Below are 25593 nucleotides of genomic sequence, written 5' to 3'. Positions count from 1 at the left end.
CTACTGAACTATCAGTAAAAGGTGTGATTCTTTTTCTTCTTTCATCCTGGTAACCAAGCTGTGTCATACAGTTGACACACTGGAAGGAAGGGATGGCATTCAGAGGGACCTGGACAAGTTTGAAAGATGGGCCCATATGAACCTTGTTAGAATAGTCGTTGTTCAGTCCAGAGAAGAAAAGGCTCCAGGCAGACCTTATAGCAGCATTCCAGTACCTGGAGGGGTGCTACAGGAAAGATGGGGAGGTACTCTTTATCAAGGAGTGTATGGATATGACAAGGGATAACGGGTTAAAACTGTAAGTGGACAGATTTACAGTTTCAACCCCCCTCCCACTAGAACAGGTCACCCAAGGCCTCATCCAGCCTGGCCTTGAACACCTCCAGGGAGAGTGTCCACAACCTTCCTGGGCATCCTGTTCCAGTGTCTCACTGCCCTCACTGTAAAGAACTCTTTCCTAACCTCTAGCTTGAATCTTTCCTCTGCCAGTTTGAACCCATTATCCCTTGTCCTGTCATTACAAGACCATGTCCCAAGTCTCTCCCCAGCCTTCCTGTAGGGCCCCTTCAGATAATGGAAGACCACTATAAGGTCTCCTTGAAGCCTTCTCTTCTGCAGGCTGAAGACCCCCAACTCTTGTAGCCTGCCTCATAGCAGAGATGCTCCAGCTCTCTGATCATCTTTGTGGCCCTCCTCTGGACTCACTCCAACAGTTCAATGTCCTTCTTGTGTTGGGGGCTCCAGAAGTGCACACAGTACCCAAGGTGGGATCTGATGAGAGCAGAGTAAAGGAGCAGAATCCCCTCCCTTGCTCTGCTGGCCACACTGCTCTTGATGTAGCCCAGCACACAGTCGCTGTCTGGCTGCATGCACACACTGCTGGCTCACGTTGAGCTTTTCATCGACCCAGAGCCCCAGGTCCTTTTCCTCAGGGCTGCTCTCAGGCATTCACCACCCAGTCTGTATCTGTGCTTGCGATCTAAGGCAAACTATGAGTGCCCGAAACAAATGTTTAGTTTAATAGGGAAGCAAATGAAAAGCAGACCAAAAAAGCATCACTTAAAACAACTTGAAGTACAATAAAGAAAATGCTCTCTCACACACATCTTCTCAGATATTCTTCCTTGATAGGATGATGTTTTGTGGCAGTTAACTACATGAAAGAGTGCAATTGTAAAAAAAATTATATCTGTCAGGTAAAGAAAATACTGTCAGAGATGAAAGACACCAGCCTGGCTTAACTTCAGTGTGGTCAGGAAACAGAAGAGGGCATTAGGTGTGTGAAATGCTGTAAACTTTATGTCAGCAAAACCTGATAATCTCTTCTGTATTACTAATAAGGTAAAACAAAGCTTAGGGAATCTGCCTCTCTTAAAGAGGTAGATTTTAGCATTTACTTCTAAGTAGTTTTTGTTTACACTTCAAAGATTTGAAACTAAACCAAAGGCTGAGGAAAGAATGTGCTCCTTTTACTCCTTTTTTTTTTTTTTCCACAGATGAAGAGAGTGGAGAACAAAAGTTTCCATGTTATATATCAGGAAATTAGTATGTAAAAATGATTAGCAATTAATTTCTGTTCAAAGCGTTTCACTGCAAGGTATTTGGGACTTCTGAGAGAACTCAGGCAGGTCCTCTACCAAAAAAAAGGGAATAATTATTAGGAACTGGGGGCTAAAGTTAATGGAGGGAGCCTTGCATTATGTGCTATTTGGTATAGCTTAAATTTTACCCCATCTTTCACTATCATAGGACCTTTCAGTTTTGACATAATATACTTGTAATATATTTGACTGTGCTGCTTACAATTCGCACTAACTTTTCAGTGAGTTGATACAAAATTTCAGAGTAAAGAAACTAAATGCAGAAAGGAAGGATCATAACACTGGAAAGCTGAGATCTTTTGGTGAAGTATGTTATCTGCATCTCTCAGCTGTGAAAACCAAGTATTATTTATACTTTATACAAGACCAGGGGATCTGTTTGTGTAAGTCAACTGAAATAAATCTACAATCCAGATGAATGTACTTCTGGTCTGCATGGAAATTTAACTTAGTGTAAAACCTCTGCTGAAATGAGAATGGAAGTGAATTTTCATTTTCATTTTGCATGGAAATATAGAAGTTTTCTCCTAAACCAAAGAATCCTATCAGACAAGGAGAGAACTCAGTCTTTTCCTTGATGAAAAAAATCTTTCCTCTGTGTACTTTCCAACAATTCTCTCTTTCAAAAGAAAAACAAACAAACAACCGACCCACCATACCACTCCCCCCAAAAAAAATCCAAACCAAAACACACCCCATCAAATAACTCAAGAAAGAACAACTCATTTTCCCCTCCTTAATTGAGGTTATTGCTGCAAATTAGATTTTCAATACAGATATACCCACTTCTTTACTCAGTAATTTCATTGGGTAAGAGCTGTGTCAAAGTTAAGTATCAGGTTTACCTCATGATGTCTTAAAACAGTATCTTCAAGGGTGTGTTGGAATCACAGTAAACACACAGGAAACCTCAGTTATTTTTCTACAAATTAAGTGCCTGAAGAAAATATCTTTCAGTATTTTCCAATGATAATTTGTCAGATAATTCCTGGTACTTCTATTCCTTATCCTAATGGCACTGTCTCTGACTTTATGAGAATGTTAAACATGACAACTTATATGGAGGATATGGAATTAGTAGAATCATAGAATCAAGCAGGTTGGAAGAGACCTCCAAGATCATCCAGGCCAACCTAGCACCCAGCCCTAGCCAGTCATCTAGACCATGGCACTAAGTGCCTCACCCAGGCTTTTCTTGAACACCTCCAGGGATGGTGACTCCACCACCTCCCTGGGCAGCCCACTCCAATGGCAAATTACTCTCTCTGGGAAGAACTTCCTCCTAACATCCAGCCACGACTTCCCCTGGCACAACTTGAGACTGTGTCCCCTTGTTCTGTTGCTGGTTGCCTGGCAGAAGAGACCAACCCCCACCTGGCTACAGCCTCCCTTCAGGTTTGCAATATAATTGAGCCATTATGAATGCTCATGTGCATGGTCTCCTATCTGTAATTTCAATCTACCACATGGCATGTGTTCCTTCTTACCTTACACTGGTAAAAGGCATTCTGCTCAATCATAAATTAACTATTTAAATAAAGACCAGTGAGTTTTTCTAAAGTAAAGTTACACAGCTTTGTGAGGTGCCTCATTGTGTAGCAAAGCATGTGTTGGGAATTGAGGGCAAAGGAAGACCAGGACCACTTTTTCCAGCCTAAAGCATAAAGTTCTATCAGCTAAGTGATGCTACAAAACTACATGCCAAGGACTTATTTAGATGCTAATAAACGTTAACGCACAATAAAATTAAGCACATCAGCTATCCTTCACTGATTTCTCTCTCTTACTATCAACCAAAGGCTAGATGCCTTTTTTTTTTTTTTAAGCAGAATAAGTTTCTTTGCCTGAAGGCTCTCTGTGGTTATGTCTATGAAGGTTATTTTGCAGACAGATAAGAGCTGTAGTCTGCCTACGCTCTGAACCAGCAGGAAGCTTTGTAGTAATACTGAGTGCCACACTGAGCACAGCCTAATTGCCCTTGCTGACAAGCCGTGTAGAGCAGATAGGTCTCTACTCAGGGCACGGGGATGTGAAGCTGCAAGCACTGATGTGGGTGGAATGAACTAATAACTTCAACCTCCTGTGAGCAAACCAAGAGTTCTTACCTATCTAGTTAGTACAGAGTAGTGAATGCTCTAAATTCACAATGTGATTTACCATACCTTAATTTCTCTGGGAGGATGTGACTTAATACAATCAATCGCTCCTTCTTTTGTGTTCTATTTTCAGGTAGTCAAGGAAGACTGATTGTATGAATGACTAAAGTTTGAAATCTACCCTAAGTAAGAGGAAGCCAAGTGTAAAGGAGACAAATAGATGCTTACTACTTGCTTTGATCTTTAGTTTAGACTCAAATGACTTTAAAATCAGTTTACATAAAAGATTAAAAAGAATGAGTTACAGCAGAGAAAAAGCAACTAGAAGAGGAATGAAAGAGTGATCATGATGGAGGTAAAAATGGAAGAGGAAGTGGATGGTGAGTTTTCTTCATTGAACAAATGCACTTTGCTTTCCTGCATGTCACTTTGCAAGCTAAAACTGGACACTTAATCACTCAATATGTGGCTTACTTGATTATTTATCTTACATACTGATTTCACACACAAAACAATGAGGACATGAATTACTTTTTTTCTGCCTCATCCAAGAAATGCTCAGACAGCATAACCTCTGTGTAAATGCTTGTGATTCCAATTAAAGAAAACATCTATTAGTATGTTTATTTAATTCACAAACCCTTTCCATTAGCTCTGTCACCCTGCTTATGCACCTGGTGCTATTTATCTAATTAAGGTAAGAGTTTAAGAACTTAAACTTTCACTGATTGTTGCTCACTGATAAAAGGCAAGCTATAATGAACTTACAGGAAAATAATTTAAGTACGTTGAGCTGAAAAGGATTACACTCAAAAATTAAACAAAACAAAACCAAACCTCAAACAAACCAAAAAACATCAGTATGAGTCAAGAGGCCACTGTCATAGTGTTAGAAAGCAATCTGAATCTCAAAATCTGAATAGTCATAAATCATGCTTGTTAAATGCTCCCAGGAGAACTAAAGACACAACTTCCAGGATGACATTTGTCTGTTTGGGTTATTTCTTGTGCTATTATGACAGGTGAATTGTTTCCCTTATTCCATAGTTCAGAAAAGAGTAGTAAATTTGGATTTGTAACAAGTAAAAATATTCATCTGTTTTCTTAATGGTCCCAGAAAACCTGAGAGAAGCTATGAACTATTTCTTGTGGTAGTATCAGGGCACTGTTAACACTAGGAGGTAACAGGACATGACTCACTGAATCAATAAGAAGATGCTTTCCAGTGCTACGCTTGTCTCTTAATCGTTCTATACACAAGTACGTGCTGCAGCCTCTGCTGTATGCAGTCACTTGCTGTGAGGTAATATACCTACTGCTCCATAGCCACTTTATTTCCTCTGTTCAAAGATCCAAGAGGTGTTACGTCAAAACTGTGTCTTTTATTGCCCATAAACCTCACTTTAGTGTCAGTATGGCTGCCTTTGTTGGATCTGCTCTCACAATTACAAACAAAAGACTTGATTTAGTACATACTAGACTGCCTTACTGCCAAGCTGTGGAACCTTCATGTGTGCAGGCAGCTTGCTTTCGTTGGATAATGGTTCCAAGTCTCTAAAATCCTTTAAGCATAAATAAAGTTAAAAGATGCTCATAAAATACAGATTTGCAGATCCAGCATTTTGGAAAGAGTTTTCTGAAAACAATAAAGGAAGCTGACACTCTGGAAACAAGGTCTCAGAGCACTTCTATGAAAGCAAACATCTCCATCTTATGGACAAAAACTTGGAGCAGTAAAATTAGTTTACTTCCCTGTACTATAAACATCTTACACTTCAACAGCTTCTACTCAAAGGCCTCTGGACAATCTTATACCAAGTCGAGCATTTAGCAAGAGAAGCTCTATTAATGCAAGTACTATTTTGCATAACCAATAAAACAGATTAAATGATACTTTAAAAGGATGAAAAATCTCATAAGCAGTCTCTTGTTTCAAAAAGTTGTGTGTTTGAATGAGGTATTTATTTCAACTCAATTCTATGGAATTATGACAGAAGGAATATAGAATTTTCATTCTATAGCACAATATACAGGCAGATATTTACAGTATATGCAGTTATAGACAGAAACAGACAAGGTAAAAGGGAATACAGAAACACAACAGCCCTCCCAGAAACCCAAGTCCCCAGGAGAGGCTCTCAGCCACCCCTTCACCTTCCCCCTATCCCTCTCAACCTTACCCCAGTCCCAAAGAAGAATGGAGGTTCAGCCAGGGGGGTTAGGAAGCAAAGTGGATTAGAAAAGAAAATGGAGGGTGAGGTTAGAGAGTGAGATCCATCTCCGAGCTCACCAGCAGCAGAGGAGAAGGTTCCCTTATCTATGTTTTGCTTTTATTCATATACCTCTCATCAAGCCTATGAGTGAAGTAGCCATCACCACTGTTTTCCTTTCACAGCCTGTAATCTAGTTGTTCTCACCAAAACCTTTTAGCTAGCTTCAAACTAGCACAATTTGTTAAGTAAAGTAGCATAACCTGCATCATGTCTTTTCCAACTGTAATAATTTTGTGATTCCCTGTAATGGAGTCACTCTCTCTACATGCTTGCCTTTTTTTTTTCCCAGTCTCAGACTGAATACATTTTTATGAACTGCTGAGAGTCTTGACCAATTGACTGATTTCAAATACAAAATTTGAAATTGATAATACAACAGCAGGTGGAGGCTTTTAAATTAATATCTGCAATGAATAAACTTTATTAAACCCTCATACTAATCAATACAGCATAGACATACAGCCTGCAAGGACTACTAAAAAAAAGCAGAGATGTATTATTGGATTCATCTTTATAGCTGTCCACTTGAAAAAATCAAGTATGAGGTCATTATGCAGTTTTCTTGTGATAATTGAGCCTCAAATTGTATATTCGATAACTTGACTTCTGCCTGCTCCTATCAGTACTGAACCAGTATGCATCATAGTTTGCTTCTATGATGTGATGTCACATGTCTGTAGTTATAATATGTAAAATAAGCAAAATAAGCACATTTAAAGCAATAAATTGATTACTAAAATTCAACTGCCAAGAAACAAGATAGATGGATTTAGCCACAGCTTTAGCTAAGCATGTTCATGCTTCTTTTCAGGCAGAGTCTTCCTACACATAAGCAACATTTCTGAGCACAGGAAATTAAATTTTATAGGCAAGAATGTGTTAACACTTTCCCCTTGAGAAGATACTCTCATCTCTATCAAGAGCTTCTAAGCTTGCAAAGACTTCTTTAGATCAGGTGTACAAAAAAATCCACTCTTCCCATCAGTGACAAGGCAGAGCACTCGAAATGCAGGCAAAGGGAAAATAGTGGAGCAATACTAATAACTAACAATTGCAGAATAATAAAATAACTTTTCTGTACTCTGTATCTTGAAATGCTAAAGATGACAAGCTTTGCTTTTGGCAAGGCCTTTATGAAAAGAATGAGAGAACCTATGATTAATGGTTGCAACAACAAATAAATGAGGACAAGACTACACTGTGAAAGCAAGCTTGAACAGTTAGTAAAAAGCTGCCAACTATGCTGAATAGCTTTGGAAGCTGGCTTTTATAAAATAAATCACTGTGCTCCTTATTATAATGTTAGAAATTAGTGCTTAATTTTAAGTTTTAAAATAGATAATTCAATAATTGCACAAATTATTGATTTACCTAAATCCATAGGAACTGTCTATCCACTTGGTAGTTTCTTTGGCATTCTATATATTTGGTGATCTGTGGTATAAAGTAGTCCCATGACAACTAAAACTTAAGACAGATTTTAACATAAGAAGCTCCATCTAAACGTGAGGAGGAACTTCTTATATTTAACAGTGATGGAGCACTGTAACAGGCTGACTAGGGAGGTGATGAAGTCTCCATCTCTGGAGACAATAAAGACCTATAGGTGAACTTGCTTCGGCCAGGTGTTGAACTCAATTTTGAGAGGGCCTTTCTCACTTCTATTGTTCTGTGTGTATGGAAAACACTGTTCTTCTGCTTCTCTGCCCTTTCACACCTTAGGAGCACAGTATTTGAAAATAAGGATTTCAGAAGCACTGTTTTAGGGAGATTTAGAATTTCTGGATGTGGCTTTTAATTTTTCCTCAAGGAGTCCATCTATTATGATTTGTGTAATATAGAGAAAGCATTTTTTAAATGCTTGGCATACTTTAAACTAGAGCTTCCCTAAAATCCACATCAGCATCTATTTGAATTCATGTCAGTTATTTAACTGTTTGTTATAACTAGGCTAAACATTCCAATAAAGATAGTTTCCAAAAGCTTAGCTTGTGAATTTATCCTCTAACTCTGCAAGAAAATTTGTGCATGTCTACAGAGTTTTGGTTGCATTTTCATTGTTGAATCCTGTGCTTCCTGGTATTAAAAAAGAAAAAGCCCACTGTAGTTCTTCATAATTTACAGAGTTTTATAGTGGACAGAGTTTCTGTCCATCACATGCATAATCTCTTTGTTTTACTCCACATATTCTCAACTGCTTGTGTTTAAAAGATGCTTTCAGCAACAACAACAAAAATAACTGCAGGAGCTAAGTTTAATTTGGCATATAGGGGAAGATCATGGCTGGAAAATCTGAAATAAAAACAGGAAAACACATAGCCCCAGGTTGAGACAGAAGTAGTTTCTTCAGGTAGACAGACAGAAGCTTCAGGGACCCTTCAATTTGAGGGGAAAAAAAAGAAAAAGACAAAACAGATCAACTGTGGAGCTTCTAGACAATGGATAAGACTCTGGCACTACTAGTAACGCTGTTCTCTGAGCCTTTCCAACTTGGGTCACTACTCCGCAGCAACTGACAATCCAAAACTGGATCTGCAAATGCTCTTTCAAAGCCAGTTTCTACTTTGGTCACAAGGTCTTATTTATACCTTCTCTAAAATGACAGTGAGTATTCATTATCATAGTCTTTATCAATAAGCAGTTTTACTGATAAATATTTAGACTTCAGTTTGCTAGACAATTGTCTATTTCTGTTTCCATGCACAGAGGTCAATGAATGCAGTGTCAGGTCATTGTGCCCTGAACGCTGTGGTCAGTTGCCTTCATTGTCAGTAAGGAATTCACATGCAAACTTTCCAAGTGAGAGCCTAAACCCAGCCCTTTTTCTCTGATGTTTGATACTTATTCACTGTTGGAGTGGTTTTGTTTGGTTTTAGTGGGGGGTTTTGTTTCTTTGGGTTTTTTTATGTGTAACTAACTTGCTTTTCTTTCCTCGCTAGAGAATGCTGAGTTATTCATGCTAATAAATTCTTTGGGGGTTTGTTTGTTTGTTTGTTTGGGTGGGTTTTTTTCTTAGTGGCAATCTCTTTGATACTTGCAACATCTCACAGCAACTAGAGAAATTAAGATCTTTTTCACACAGCATGACATCAGAGTATCTGGCTGAAGGCCTTACAACACTAAAAGGAAAGAAAGAAACAAAAAGGCTTCATGATCCCCGTGTTTACTTGTCACGCTCAATTTGCTCTTTCATGCTTGTAGCACACAATGGGGATTTTGATGGCTTGGTGTTTTATCTTTATAAGGAAAGGAAGCCTTCTCAGTTTCAACCATTTTCTACAATTTCCACAAGGAAACAAAAATAAGCTATGGCTGACAGAGAAAAGGTTTTCTTCTCAGATATCAGGCAGATGCTCACATACTGTTTGCTGTGGAACATCTATTGAAGGACTACACACTAATTTTAAACTTCAAAAGAATATATTATTCTCTTAATGCACAGGGAGATGCTAACCTTATTCAGTGGCTGTGTCTGCTATTTCAAAGTTTCTTTGCAATTAAAAAAACCCCTCTTCATTCAAGAAAAAACTAAAAGAAAAATTATATATATTTTCATTAACTCTTTCCTATCAGTAACTGGCAATTAAAAACCATGCAGCATGGAAGTGATTGCTGCAATGGTTGATACATGCACAATAGTACCATCATTTGGCTTTATGGAAATACAATTTCAAACAGAAGTTAGCAATCTAATTGATTTAGTGTGCTGTTTGTTGGCTGATATTCTCCTTTAAAAGACACAACAGATAAACTCAGATGTGACAAATAGGGATTAAAATGCTTATTTCCCCGTTGTGGCTTGGCTAACTTGTATGAAACAATAGTCACTTGACCTTAATATTTTCCAGCCTGGCTACACATTTGTCTCACATATATCAAACATCACCTGTACTCAACCCCGGGAAACATAATTCTCCAAGTAATAATGGCTTGCATGCTATTTAAGACACATTTTTACTTAATGTCACTCTTGAATCAGTGCTTCTGCCATAATAGAAAGGCATATTTATCTATTCAATGTTCTATTTCATAGATTTTAAATATGATGCATATGTTTGCTTTCCATAACATCCTTATGACTGTTAATCCCTTACTACACAAAGTTATAATACTGATCAGTGATTTCCACATTATTCCACCACAAGCTAAATCATTTTTCTCATTTCTGTTGTTAGGTAATGAATAATCATCTTCCACCAGTGAAAAAATTAAGACAGATTCTCAAAAGAGGGCCAGAAATTATGTTCATTGTCCCCCAAAAAATCTTCATTTAATTTTCTGACATGGTCAAGTTTAATAAAGTTTGTGATGGGTAATTCATAAACTGAGATAAGAGGACATCTCTACCTTAAATCTGCAAACACACAGTGCAGAGAAATCTGTACCTCATTACTCCATCACCATGGATAAAACAAGGAACATGTCTCACTTCCTTCTGAGAAGAAAAGGCTCTCAGAAGACAAGGTTCTTGCCCTAAAAAACTCATCTGATTTTGATTGCACCAATGAATCTGGCACGAAAACCAGCACAAACAGAACTCACTTTACTCAATTAACAAAGAAAACAAACAAACAAAAAGATTAAAAAATAAATTGCTGAAAGTTAGGAAGGTGATTCACCTCATTGAACTAATAATGAATGTGGGGTAATAAGCATGAGATGCAGTAGAAAGAAATAGCTGCCTAGGTTATGTTGTCACTTGCTTTGTGTTTCTAGAAGAGATTATTACAAAATAAATGTATCACAAATGTAAAGTAAGCAGTAAGGAAGCTGGCTCTCTACAAATATCTATACTGTCCAGAGATTGTATTTGCTCAGATCTCTTTTGGTGATAATGCAAAATGCTTCTCAGGAGAAAAATACAGAATAAGAAACCCTACACAGCCTTGTAATTGTTCTGTAAGCGCAAAACTCCTTTTCCTTGTTTGGCTTCAATGGTTGCCATCTTCTGGAGGCATATAATATATTCAGAGTATGCAGTGGAAATTAACTTCTCTTTGAAAGCTGTATAAATGCCTTTACTATGTGTTTTCATGGAGGTCCCCTTAGAAGAGTCTCAGAGTACTTACAGTGTGTAGAGCTGTACTTCATTCCAACACATTACACCTGCCTGTTCTGTGCACAGCTATGACCTACCACAAATAAGCTTCTGATATCTTCCACTTTCTCTTCCCCCCTGCCATTATTCCTCAGTTCTCGCCTCCTTACCCGCTGTACACCACAATACTGTCGCTATTCTGACTGAGAGTCCTATGAATATAAAAGGTTTTCCTTGCTCAAAAACTAAATAACATAGCTCAGTTCCAGGGGTAAGGAAAGGATGATTGAGAAAATCCTAATGTCATCTTGTTGTTGTGGAAGGCAATTCCATGGCAAAAAATAAAGAAGAAAATACAACTCATAGTATTATTTTGAGGCAGGCAAGATCAGCTGAAAGTTGTGTTGAAAGATACACACATATACTTTAAGGACATTTTGCAGGCAGTGTTGAGGATGCTGTGTTTAAAGTAATGAAAACCTTAATACCTATGAAAGTATATTTCAAAGAACATTTACAAGAAGAAGTCATCTGGGGCAGTGAGGTTATTGTGTCCTCTATTTTTTATTATTTTTATTAACGATTTAAACAGTGTTTTTGGGGGGAAAAAAAGAAGAAAAAATATTCTCTTCTTTTTTAGCTGACCATCACTTAGTATCAGCCTAAACCACATACTTAACGTGCCCATAATTCTCGCTAAAGCAGTTTGTTGTAGTTAAGAAAATTCCTTATTTGACTTCAATATTTTTTTCATTAAATCCTTTTTGTATGTAGGCTTGCCAACAAAATTAGCAAGCTTAAGACTTTGAATTGGAAAGCTAAAAAAAAAATTAGGGAACAGAATTTTTGCCTTTTATCCACTTGTGAAAAAAATATTGCCATATATGAGCTTGAACCTGCCAATACTGCAGACATAAATTATCATTCCTTTCATTGCATGCTCTTTTTGCTGTTGGCAGAAACTATCTGTCAGCATTTAGCTGATCAGGTCACAGTTTCCTTTCTTTCCTAAAATAACTATGTGATATACAATGAATCACATTTGAGCCCTCTACTATAAATGATTTATTCTTCCCAATACTTTAATAAATGTAAAAGCCAAGAAAAATCTGATTAAACATAAAAAAAGAGGAATGACAGTCATTGATAGGCATCTCTGCTGACAGGAACTCAGCAATTTCCATAATCATACCATTACAGTTTTCCTTCTCTTAGAGATGTACAAAATAGCAGAATGTCCTGCTGAAATTCTTCAGTAATCTCATTTAAAATCTGAACATTAACTCAGTTTGTTACTTTGTGCTGTGTTCTAGATAAGCTTCAACTGGAAAAAGAGGGCTGTTGTACTCATTCCTAAAGTTTTTATCTTCACAAAATTACCAGCCCACCAACACAAAAATCCTATAGGTTGAAAGTAACTTATAGAAAATGATGTGCAATAAAAAGAGGAAAGGGGAAGAGAAAGTAAAACAGCCTAACCTGCTCAAAGGTCTTGCTGCTGCGTTGTCAGCAGTTGTGTGGAAAAGGCAATCGCCCTCTCATCGCTTTACTGTTCTCTTGATCCTGGAAAGAAGGGTGTACCAGGGGGAACTGTGGGGTTAAAGAATCCTCTGGAGACTAGAAGATTGTTATTCAGTTCCATAATTCTGCTGTCTCTTTACCAGCTCACAGCAAGGCCAGTTCCTTCTCCTTTCCTCTCCCTCCTGCCCCGTGTCAAGTGGGAGCCACTGTACTGGCACAAGCATGTAAGGAGTAGGCCTGTTCTGGGGCCTCCAGAGGCTTGTGTTTAGGCCTCTGGATGGTGGAGGCATTGTGGGGGGGGAGGATCGCAGCACTGGGGATTAGAGATTTAGTTTGGGGTTGGGGGAAAATTCAAGGGGGTTGCCACGGCTGTTGGATCTGCTTCTGTAATTTCTTTTCTCTATCTCTCACTCTCTAGAATTTGCTGTACAGAATCAACCAGGTTGGAAGAAACATCCAAGATCATCCAGTCCAACCTAGCACCCAGCCCTATCCAGTCATCTAGACCATGGCACCAAGTGCCTCACCCAGTCCTCTCTTGAATACCTCCAGGGACGGTGACTCTACCACCTGCCTGGGCAGCCCATTCCAATGGCAAAATATAATTCTGTGTTTTCAATCCAATTTAAGAGCTTTGTTCTGTCAGCTCTCTTTAACAAACACAGCAAAGGGGGATAGAAGTTGTCTTCTGAAGCAGCAGAGACTCAACAACAGCAACAAAAAAGTGTTGAATGCATGTTACATTTTGACTTGTTTGGATAACAGTAATAATAATCAGGATCTCAGACTTCCACTTCACTTTCCATGTCTCCACGTGTGGATCCTGAATTGCAGAATAGACATATGGTGTATTGCTTACTGGAGACAGAAAAGGTTCACCCTTTGAATATAGGTTTGTGTCCTGTTATTTCTTCATGAATCAGGAAAGTAGACAGGACATGCTATTGAACACACACTGTATATATGCATGCCAGAAAAAAAATCTGGTAAGCTTTATTTGATTACATGCACTGTTAGCAGCTTCTCTCATTTGCATCACTGCTCCATTAAACCAAAACTGTTTATTTCACCTAATGTAAGTAATAACAGGCAGCACCTATTAAATCATTACCTAGGCTGCAGTAAACTAAGTGTTGCTTAGAAGACCTGAGAAACCACAAAGGCAAGCAGATAGTTGAAAATCAGTTTCCAGATACCACATATGTCTGAAACAAACATTACTGACATCTACATGCAAGCAAAAATATTCATGTTGGTACATTTGCATCTTTCCATCAGTGCATGCAATTTTGTTATCAGCTTTTCTATGTACGGGAAGCCAAAGTTGCTTGGAATACATTTTTAAGAGAATTTCAGAACTGCATGAAATATTGGCTTGATTATTTGACAGGATTATTCCAGAGTGTATTGCACACATCTTCCCTAACTACATCTTAGTAAACTGAATGCATGATACTGAAAAAAGTAACTTTTACCAACAGCCACTGTGACACAGAGATTACAACATGTACTTGTACCTGACCTAGAACAAAATGTGGAGTATCGAGCCATGAACTGACATGAAGGCATTCACACTCGCTCTCAGTTCACCATGGTTGCAACATTTAGCCTGGAGAAGAGGAGGCTCAGGGGTGACCTTATTGCTGTCTACAACTACCTGATGGGTGGTTGTGGCCAGGAGGAGGTTGCTCTCTTCTCTCAGGTGGCCAGCTCCAGAACAAGAGGACACAGCCTCAGGCTGCGCCAGGGGAAATTTCGGCTCGAGGTGAGGAGAAAGTTCTTCACTGAGAGAGTCATTAGGCACTGGAATGGGCTGCCTGGGGAGGTGGTGGAGTCGTCGTCCCTGGGGCAGTTCAAGGCAAGGTTGGATGTGGCACTTGGTGCCATGGTCTAGCCTTGGGCACTGTGGTAAAGGGTTGGACTTGATGATCTGTGAGGTCTCTTCCAACCTTGGTGATACTGTGATACTGTGATTCACAGTACTCAGAGTCTCTCAACGCGCCCTAACACTCCACCTCAGTTCTCCAGCAGCAGTTTTTGACACGGGCACTTCTGTTTACTGAATCCTGTTACAGTTTCCCTACACCTCTCTATGAAACCCCTATTCAGGAACTCTGCATAACAAAAATACATTGTAAAAAGATTCAGCGCACTAACATTAATGAGCATTTTTCTCCTTTCTACGTATCTGTAGGAGATAGGTAATGCAGTACAACCAGCCCTGACATGCCTTTTCAAATCCATGAACTCTTGAAATGACAGTTTTGAGTTTGTTTGCTGGTGGCAGGTAATGTATCTACTGACTGTACACAATTCAATAGGTTGATATCGGCAGTTCACATCTGCCTATGCACTAAGCCTCTTCAAAGCTGGGCTATGGTCCTAGTCCCTATGTCCTCTTGATTCATTTATAATTCCTATTAAAAATATTCTCAGTTTCTAGTGTCTCTAATACACACAAGAAAAAGTCTTTTAAAAAAATTCCTGACCCCTGAGCTACACTGAAATACTGAATATAGCTCTAGGGGAAACAATTCACAACGAACAGCCTTTCAGTGCCCCACACTTGCTTCTCTTTGCTCCAAGAGTTTCATCCATATGAATGCTGCCTGCTGATGGTTAACTATGAATAGCAAATGACAACTCCTTTACTATTTAAAATGCAAATTAAAATTTAAGGAAAATACTATTTTCCCCAGTTTAATTAGAATTTGTCTGCATTTTAAAAGCTATATTTAGGCTTTATGATAAGGGTTGGTTTTTTTTCAATAATGTAGCATGGAGACATCTGTTTTGGTTATTATAAACAGTGACATTAATTATCTATCTTAATGTTTGTTTATAAAATTATGACAACAGTACCCTACAAAACTTTACCATAACAGGTGACATCAGACTGAAAATTTCACTTTTCTGTATATAACAGAATTATAGAACCCAAGTTTGGAAGGAACCTCAAGTATAATCTAGTCCAGCTTTACTTGGCAAAAGCACAGTCTAGATAAGATGACCCAGTGCCCTCTGCAGCCAAAACATAACTGTCCATTCTTGAAGGATCCTCCACTTCACTGTATGATTCTAATGGCTAATTGTTCTCACTGTGAAATATTTTCCTCATGTCCACTCAGGATGTTAATAATTTGTACCCATTCCCCCTTGACTTTCCACGTGAAGAAGTTCATATGCATCTTATAACTACCTATGTCTCTTCCCTTCCTCCACACAAAGAGCTTAAAACAATTTATTCCTTCCCTTATAATTTTGGTATATTTTATGTATTGTTTTTTGCAGTCAATATGTAGCAAAAGTATCCTGTTGTGTGTTTAGCATACCAAAATGTCCTTTAGGCAGCAAACAAGTTTCACATAGTATTATTTTCTTATTGATTTTTTTTTAGTAGCTAAAAAATACTACAAAATTAAGAAATGGATATTACTTCATTATTATCATTTGTAAGGGCTACATAATCACTCAGATATTTTAAAGGAAAATCTCCAGATTTTAGATAATGATGAAAGAAATATATTATACCCAAAATCTAGTATTTTATGTATGAAAAAACGCAGTATACCCTGAAGCAGAAGGTCCAAGATGGTCCCTTGCATTTGCATAGCATCAGCTAGGAAACAAAGACTATAATTTTCCAGTATCAGCTCAGGGAATTGTCTTGAAGTTTGCTATTGTACAGGAGTATGCCTGAAAATACACCTTATGCAGCAACAGGCAAGTCACAAGAGTATGAATCATGTTAACAGAAACCCAACACTCAAATTCTATTTTTAAACACCTGCATACTACAAAGGCAAGAAATGTATTTTTTTTCCTGATAATACCATTTATGAGGGCAACTAATTGGCAAATAATTGCTTCGATGCTGGAAGTTGGAAATGAAGTATTTTCTTTACTGAAATCAGGAATATTTGCAATGACTTCATTAAGACTGAGTTTGTACTTGGAAACTTGTTTCTTCTACACCCATACCTGTAGAATATCAGTTGATCCTCTTCCTTGAAAGAAACTTTTACTGACAGCTTAGTGCTAAACAAGCAGGCATGTTAGGTAAAAGCATCTGACTGAACAAAAAGATAATCCTTGTATAACGGTGATACAAGAACTGTAGGTAAGTACAGTAAATAAAACACAGATGGTGTAAAATTCAAGCGTTCATAGCAGTGTACTACCTTCCCCAGTTTTCATAACTTTTGGAACTGAGTCACCCATCAATCAGAATACTGTTCTTGTCAAAAATGTATGATGGTGCCCACTAAAATGCAGATAAAAATTGGTGTTGTTCCCACGTTTGTTTTAGCATTATAAATCAGCAGCATGTAAAAGAGTAATCAGACAACAGAACTGATAGCAGTGTTTTGTAGTATTGCATAAATCACATGGCTGAACAAAAAAATGACACAGCATCACCAACACCAATATTTGCAGTCTAGACCCAGCAAAAGACTGAGAAATGCAAAATAAGGCACCAATTAAATTGATGAGTCAAAATCTGAAGCTGTGAAAAGCTTACGAATCAAAAAGCTTCTACTTTGCCACTTCATAACCTCAGTCGTATTTGGATATAAAAGACTAACCAGTTTCTGGCCTTTAAAAAATATCCCTAATTACCTAATAGTTTTATTTATTTAGAAATAGAGAAGAATTTCAACTTCGGAAAAGTCAAACAATTTAGAGCTCAACTCATCTGGAAGACAGGTGTTGTGGTTTTGGAGTTTCACCCCCCACTAGATTAACCAGCACATGTAATAGCTACCATGCTTTCATCTGACAAGCATTCCCAGAGGTTGCCTGACAGTCAGAGATGAAATAGTGCCTTTCACAGACTACTGTATCAGCCACTGCTTCCTCTGTGGCACATCTGGTAAGAGATCCCTGAGACACAAGCAGTGCGTCCATCCTTTGATTCAAACATTGTAGGCATGGTAGAAAACTAAAGTGTGGTCTCAGTAAGCATTCTTTTAGAAAATGGGGACAAGTGTCTTCAGGAGACCATCTCTGAGCCCAGTTTGGATTCCATCGGAGGAGAGATAATAAAAACAAGCTACTGCAAGGCAGGATAGTCCCATGCTCAGGCCTTTACCAAAACTCCACATTTTCAGAAGGGCTGATGCTACTGATACACAGGCTAGGGTCATAAAGATCCAGAACTTGGATTAATGTCTTTTGCTATGAGATCCTGGGGCATTGCTATCCCCTTGGCCAGGGAAGAATTATGGAAACACAATGCAGTTATAACACATCATCAGAGTGTATATTCAAGACACAAAAAGAGAGATAAAATAGAGAGAGAGAGAAGGAAAGAAAGTAAGACAAAAAACCCACCCCAACCAGGTACCTTACCTCACTTTTAGATTGCCTTGCTGAGGCTGTCCATCATAAATTGACAAAATATCAAAATCTTCCTCCAGGGCAAAAGTGTGAAATGACAATTGTATCCTGTTACGTTCTCCTGTGATAATGATCCACGTGCAGTTCGCATAATTGGGATAGCCGTGAGGAAATCCAGGGCTTTCTATAGTACCATTTGGTCCCTGTACTAAGCCTCCACAGTTCTGACCTGAAAAAGAAGAAAGAAAATATGAATTTTGGTGGTTTTTCCCTCTCCCAGGATAGATTTTTACCTAAGTAACTGTATGTAACCTCAAATTTCTAACAGTTTCATTCCAGATTACAACCACCAGACAGACCTGCATTTATACCATTCTTGCCTCTGCATTCAAAGTTCCCATTCTGAATTTTCAGAGGCACCTACCATCTTATTTTATGCCATGCATGATTATTTGGAGTTATGGAGTATTAGCAATGTATAGCTTATTCATCCAAATGTGAAATTTAAGCATTAGCCTTGATGTGATAAATCCAACAGACTGACAGTTGTAATGCCAGAGAGGGCTTTTTAGTTAATGCCATGTATAATGGTTTTTGTGTTAGTGTTTCTGCTATTATGAAACGTACTTTCAATGCAAAGAGTAAAATGTAGACATATTTATTATGCATTCTGTTGAAACCAACATTAAGATTTTTTTTGTACCTTGAGAAAACAGCAAAATTCCAGTGGTATAACATTTTAAAGCATCATGTATATTGCCATAAGGAAAGTGTAGTTTTCTCTGCTTTTGGGTGTCGGGGTCCTGGTTCTGTTTTGCTTTGTTTTTTCAGGGTAGGCCAGAGATTTCTTTAAAAACAACACTAAGTGCTCACTCAGCAGACATTTGTCTCTGGTTTTTACATTCTACAGACCTTGTGAGGTAGCTCATTAACAAGAAATCCTCAAGGAACCTTGACTTACAGTGCACATTTTGGCTAATTTCCTACTTCATTTTGTTAATCCCACACACAATAATTGTATTGGCTCAGAGCTGGAGAGAAGCATTAATGAAATATTTGAACAAAGAAAAGTTTAAGGACATTCTGTACACTGTAATGCTTGGATTATCACATGTATTTTAAACATTTAAGAACAAGTATAATCCCAGCATTTTATAGTTATACCTAAACCAGAAAAGTATTTAAGGCTGCAATTTTATTTTTAGCTTCTCAGCAGTAGGTCTCTGAAACTGAATATTGCAGAGCAGTGCTGTCAAATGCTTGTGGGAGGTTTCTAAATCTTAATAAAAATGATTTAATAAAAGGGATTTACTGCTAAAACTGAAGAACTAGCAAGTAATAATTTCCCCCTAAATTTCCAATACAAGAAAACTCTAATGAAAAGATAAAAATGTTACAGATATTTAAGAGGCCTTTAAAGTAAAAATCTTCTATTGTATATCTGCCAATTGATTCACACTGCTTTAATAGAATATTGGTATTACTAAACAGTCCTGAGGAAGGAATGGATTACTCTGTGAAAGTGTCATCTGGGTACTGCTCGCTGTAACTTGTCAGCACTGTTGAAGATGCCCTGCATCATACAGGAGCAATGTCATAAGTAAAATAATTTAATCATGTACTGAAAATAGAAAGGGAGAATTATAGGAACAGTCCACCACCCTAATATTCTAATGAGCTACTTCATGCCACCAACACCCAGAAATTGTCTTGTGTGAATCAAGTACACTCTGCAAGTTGTGCTGCAGAGCAGCTTTCCTACCACTCAATGCAAAAAAGTTGCCTGAAAAGAGCAGAGCTAACCAATGTAAGTTAGTAGCTTGGCTAAAATCTACCTATGACAGAACCACCAGGAGCACAAATGTGTAATTCTGGCATATAAAGAACATAATAGCACATGCAAATGCAATTAGGAAACCTTACAGCCAGCTTAAGGTAAAATTGAATGTTGCTGGGGTAGCACAGTGAGCCCTCTAAAATGACCATATCCTAGCAAACTCCTACAGAGGTCCTTGCTACCTACTCTCAGAAGTTTTACAACTGTCACAGATTACTCCCATCTTAACTCCAAAATGTGTTTTGTACTCCGTATTGTAGATACAAGTTATTACACACTATTGCCTCTTTAAAGAAACAAACTAGAACGATAAATAAAGCAGGCAATGCTTTCTCTCTTTAACTTCCTCATTTCTTTACCACTCATAGCCCATTATATCTCCAGTTTGTTTTTGCTCTCGTGGCTTGGACAGATTCACTCTGATATGGGCAAAAGCTGGCTGGAGGACTAGGCCCAGAGAGTGGTGGTGAATGGTGTCACATCCAATTGCCAGCTGTCACTAGTGGTGTTCCCCAAGGATCTGTGCTGGGCCTGGTCCTGTTTAATATCTTTACTGATGATCTGGACCAGGAGATTGAGTCCAACATCAGTAAATTTGCAGATGACACCAAGCTAGGAGCAGGTGTTGATCTGTTGGAAGGTAGGAGAGCCCTGCAGAGGATAGGCTGCATGGGCAGGAAGAGGCCAGTGGGATGAGACTGAACAAGCCCAAGTGCAGGGTTCTACAGTTCGACCAGAAGAACCCCAAGCAGCGCTACAGGCTGAGGACAGAGTGGCTGGAGAGCAGCCAGGAGGAAAAGGGACCTAGAGTTACTGGTAGATATTAGCTGAACATGAGGCAGCAGTGTGCCCAGGTGGCCAAGAGAGCCAATGGCATCCTGGCCTGCATCAGGAACAGTGTGGCCAGTAGGACAAGAGAGGTTATTCTGCCTGTGAACTCAACACTGGTCAGGCCACACCTTGAGTACTGTGTCCATTTCTGGGCCACTCAATTAAAGAGAGATGCTGAGATACTGTAATGAGTTCAGAGAAGGGTGACAAAGCTGGTGAGAAGCCTGGAACACAAACCCTATGAGGAGAGGCTGAGGGAGCTGGGGGTGTTTAGCCTGGAGAAGAGGAGGCTCAGGGCTGCCTACAATTACCTGAAAGGAGGTTGTAGCAAGGTGGAGGTTGGTCTCTTCTCCCAGACAACCAGCAACAAAACAAGGGGACACAGTCTCAAGTTGTGCCAGGGGAGGTTCAGGCTGGATATTAGGAGGAAGTTCTTCATAGAGAGAGTGATTTGGAGAGTGATTTGTCATTGGAATGGGCTGCTCAGGGAGGTTGTGGAGTTGCCATCTCTGGAGGTGTTCAGGAAAAGAGTGGATGATGCACTTAGTGCCATGGTCTAGTTGATTGGCTAGGGCTGGGTGCTAGGTTGGACTGGATGATGTTGGAGGTCTCTTCCAACCTGGTTGATTCTATGATACATTTGTGTATATATGTATGCATGTGTGCGTGTATATATATATATAGTTCTAAATCTATTCATAAACATGTTGCCTATTCACTTTGTATGCAAGAAACTTGAAACAAAGGAGAACCATGAAGGAAATGAATGCTGTGAAATGCTCTTTAGGTTTGCTCTTAGTTTGGTACAGACATATACAAACATACAAATAGTTAGTGTTCAATAAAAAAAAGACCCAATAAAAATCCTAGAAGAATTTTAAAACACAGTTAACTCCTAGCAACCTCATTGCTGCCCACCAACAGTTTGCCAAGAGGCAAAGAGGATCTCATTCTGAACAAGAGCAATATTTGGGAAAAAAGGATCAGCTCCTATCTGTATGGCATCTATTTTGTCAATGTACATAAGTCTAAAACCTTCAGAGCTGTCAAATGTTACCCCTCTACCAATTCAGCGTCAAATCACTTGAGAGATTCAGTAAGAGGATATACTCAGAGAGTAGGAACGTACAGACTTATGGGCGACAGGTGGCAGCAAATTTGATAGCAGTTGCGAGGCAATATCCCATGAAAAATTGAGTTTCTGTCTGCAGACATGGCACATATCAGCAAAAGGACACTGATGAGATTAAGAACATTTTGTTTCTCATGGGTGCTTTAATCACAGATAGTGTCAACAAAGTAAATGAAAGTACTCACAAGAAAATATTAAAAAGAGTGTTAGCAGGGTTCTGCTGGGTTGAATGTAATCACAGAAGGAAATACAGGCTAAACACAACTGACTACACCCTGAAAAGGACTTTGCATGCAATTTGCTTTAGTTCTGGCCTTTGTGTCAAAAAGAACAATAAATTTTGCTGTTTTCCATGAGACATGCAGTCATTGATTGAGCACAGTGTCAGTACACTGAAATATTTTAACATTAAAGGTGTGTTAGATTGCCAAAATGTTATTAGTGTGACACCAAATCCTTGTTTATATGAATAAAACTATGCTGTTAGCATTAGTTTTTTGTCATATGTTGCCTGAAAGAATATATTTCAGGACAGCTTTTTTAAATTTGTGATTTAAAAAGTGTCATTTAAGATAACTGATGCTCTTGGGCCGTAGTTGAAAATTATTTAAACTGATTTCAGCCTTACTTTATCTTAGGAAGCTTCTTTACATATCCTGTATCAGCTGTATTTGCACCTGCTCAGGCTCAACACATATTATTTATACATATATACAAATGTATATGCATATGGATAAATATACATGCATAGAAAGAGGTGTTTGCAAGATAAATGCATTTTGAACAAACAAACTATAAAATATGCTCAAGACAACCATAACAAAGTCAGATGCTAAAGCTATTTTTGTGCAATCATGATAAAGAAAATAGAATCACATTTATTCTTGTTTGGACTGTAGCAGCACCTTCAATTCAGCAGCTACAGAGGATGACAGCAACTGATAATGATGCTGAGATGTCTAGTAATATCAGATCTCCCTCATTCTTTACAGTGGATTCTAATATGAACTACAGTTGTGTTATTAAATATGAAAGTTAAGAACATCTCATTCAGCTCCAACAGCAAGCCAAAGTAGGAACCTAGGAAAGATTTGGACAGAAAATTCTCCTCTTTAAAGATTTGCCTCTCAGTGATGTCTTAAAAAGAACACATTCCAGCAGTCTTGACTTTCTATTTAATGGCCCTAAATAGATTTCTTTTCTACGAACTCATCTAATCAACCCCTGAGTCAATACTAACTTCCATTGACTTCTTTAATATAGTAGGCAAAGAAACATGAGATAAGGATGCAAAACCTTCTTGTGATCTTGAAAATATATCATAGAATCAACCAGGTTGGAAGAGACCTCCAAAATCATCCAGTCCAACCTAGCATGTATATTGTGATATTTTTAATACATATTCTGTTCTACTGCTAATTTGATCAATTGTTTTACTAAGCTAAGCATTAGCTGGCCTTTTTAATAGGTCTATGTATTATATGTAAAATTCTTTCCCTTCAGAATTCCAAGGCTACAGTCTAACATTCTACAAGCAAAACTAGAATTTATTGTATTTTGTCCCCTTATGGATCTCCTACATTTTATAACAAAGTGTATTACATCACATTCATCTATTCTGAATTTACTCAACTATTTCAAACTCCCTTTCTTGCTCCAGCTTTTAGACTCTCTTCTCCTCTCAGCCTCTTTTATATGTGGGCATCTGAGGTGAATTTGTGCTGGAGATTACACTAGCAGGGCAGCATTTTTTACCTTGATTGCCTTTTAAATACTGGATAACACATGATGCATGGGGGGGGGTATTTTTTGGGTTTTTTTAATTCTTTGATTTTCTCCATCCTATTCTAGCAGGTTTTTTTCAACTTGAAATAGATTATTGAGCAATTTTCCACAGAGAATATCTCAGGCATGTGAGTGAAAATAAATAAATAAATAAATAGCTGTCTTTGTTAATCTTCCCTTTATATCCTGAATATCCATTGGTGCAGCAAGGCTCTATTGCAGGCTGCTTGCTTCAGCTGGACTCAAAAGAGGAATAATTTTTAGCTTTACAATGTTGGCCTGCAATGCTCTTGAGCACCAATGTTTTATTTCCAGTGTGAGAAATACGTTTTTAATCTGATCAATTCATGGCAAGAGACTACAGGCAGGGGGGAGGGGGGATTTTGAACGGAGCTGCACTTCTCCTTGCACCAACACCACAAAAGTATGCACTTAGCTTAAGATAACAAAGCAATCATAGAATCGACCAGGTTGGAAGAGACTTCCAAGATCATCCAGGCCAACCTAGCACCCAGCCCTAGCCAGTCAACTAGACCATGGCACTAAGTGCCTCAGCCAGGCTTTACTTGAACACCTCCAGGGACGGCGACTCCACCACCTCCCTGGGCAGCCCATTCCAATGCCAATCACTCTCTCTGGGAAGAACTTTCTCCTAAAGTAATTAGAAACTAGAAGGGCTTCCTCCAATAAGTAATTAGAAACTAGAGGGGCTTCCTCCAATAAGTAATTAGAAACTAGAAGGGCTGATGGGGAGGAAAACAAGTAGGGGAGACAGCCTTTGCACATGAGCAAACAGAGGAAGAGCCATACAAAGGGCACTACTGGTTTCGAGCTCATGAAAAGGTCGCCTGAGGAAGACCCCTTACTTCACCACTGAAGACCACCAGAGGGACCACCAGATAAAAAGAGACACGTGCAGAAGAGATACCTCCCATTCTTGGCACTGATAAGAAAAATCCATCCTTTTCTTAGAATTAGTAAAGGATATGTATTAGAATAAGCTATAAAAAGAGAGGATTAGGAACAAACGCTGTGTGTTAGGGTAGAGCAGAGCCTCCCCACACAGCCAGGCCTGTACATTGCTTGATTCCTGCGGCTCTATTAAAAGCCTTATTTTGCATGAACGTAGCTTTATGCCTTTCATTCATGACACCAGGACAGCCTTCAGAGAGGCCAGCAGACTCCAAGTCTTCCTGAGAGCATGTTGATACCTATGCCATCACCTGCCTGACCTCGGCATTAGCTTCCTCTGGCAGCTTGCACAAAACAGTATTCATCGCTTTCTTGGCCTGTGTAGAAGATAAATCTCTCTCTCATCTTTATTCGTAAGACCTTGTGGTGGGAGGTCCAAATTATGCCTAGAATATATATCCACCACATGCCCTAAACGCCTGTCCGAACACCCACCCTGCCCGCCTCTGCCCGGGTGGCAGCGGCGGGAAAGCAGAGGCAGCCTTGGCGCCTCTCGGTCTGCCACCGGCCCCATGCGCGGCCTTGTTCTGCAGCTGGCTTTCTTTGTGACAAACACGGGACACGATCCCGGGCAGCTGCAGCTGCTCGCTTTGGAGCAATACTTCGGGATGGGTTCTAGGGCTGCCTTTACCTGTTGCTGTTGGTCAAAGACGCTCATCAAAATGTTTAAAAACCCTAGCCAATTTGTTTGTTGCTACTCTTGTTTTGATCGCTGCCTGTTCGCCTTACCTGTCTCTGTGTGCCGGGACACTGCATCGCATGGAACTGGGGACTTGCCTACGAGCGGCGGCCCCGACCCTGCTCGATCGAGCCCGAGCACAGGACGGGCTAGCAGCGAGCTGCGACACCGGCACCCGCCGGCCCGCCAGAAGGCTGCCTCCTTGCTGTACACGGCACTCAGTCGGACAGCTCCAGCCCGCAAACCTGCATCCTGCTGTGCCCAGGTGGCTGCTGGCCACCCGAGAGCCACGGCAGACCTGCCTCACGTCCGTGGGCACTCTCCGACCGCTCTAAGAAAAAACAAGGAGTGCCGGTAAAAAGGGCTCCTAGAGCAGATGCTCGTTTGGAGGCTGTCTGTGACAAACCGTAAAATACCAAGCTTGGTAGAGATGTTTGTTTCATGTAATCAGTTGGTAACCTGCAAGCCTAAGCAAGGGCCACTGTAGG

At 39.2% G+C, this 25593-nt stretch overlaps 1 protein-coding gene across 1 annotated transcript in view; it reads right to left on the bottom strand.

Moving 5' to 3' along the window:
- CSMD1 (CUB and Sushi multiple domains 1) overlaps positions 1-25593 on the bottom strand; it is a 1024926-nt gene that overhangs the window by 789289 nt on the left and 210044 nt on the right. Inside the window, exon 2 of the mRNA XM_064145849.1 lies at positions 17882-18098. Within this exon, the coding sequence (XP_064001919.1) occupies positions 17882-18098 (217 nt within the window). The remainder of the gene's footprint in view (positions 1-17881; positions 18099-25593) is intronic.

The sequence above is a fragment of the Pogoniulus pusillus genome, chromosome 7, assembly GCF_015220805.1.
Source record: "Pogoniulus pusillus isolate bPogPus1 chromosome 7, bPogPus1.pri, whole genome shotgun sequence".
Classification (NCBI taxonomy): Eukaryota; Metazoa; Chordata; class Aves; order Piciformes; family Lybiidae; genus Pogoniulus; species Pogoniulus pusillus.
This window is presented reverse-complemented; position numbering and strand designations above follow the sequence as displayed.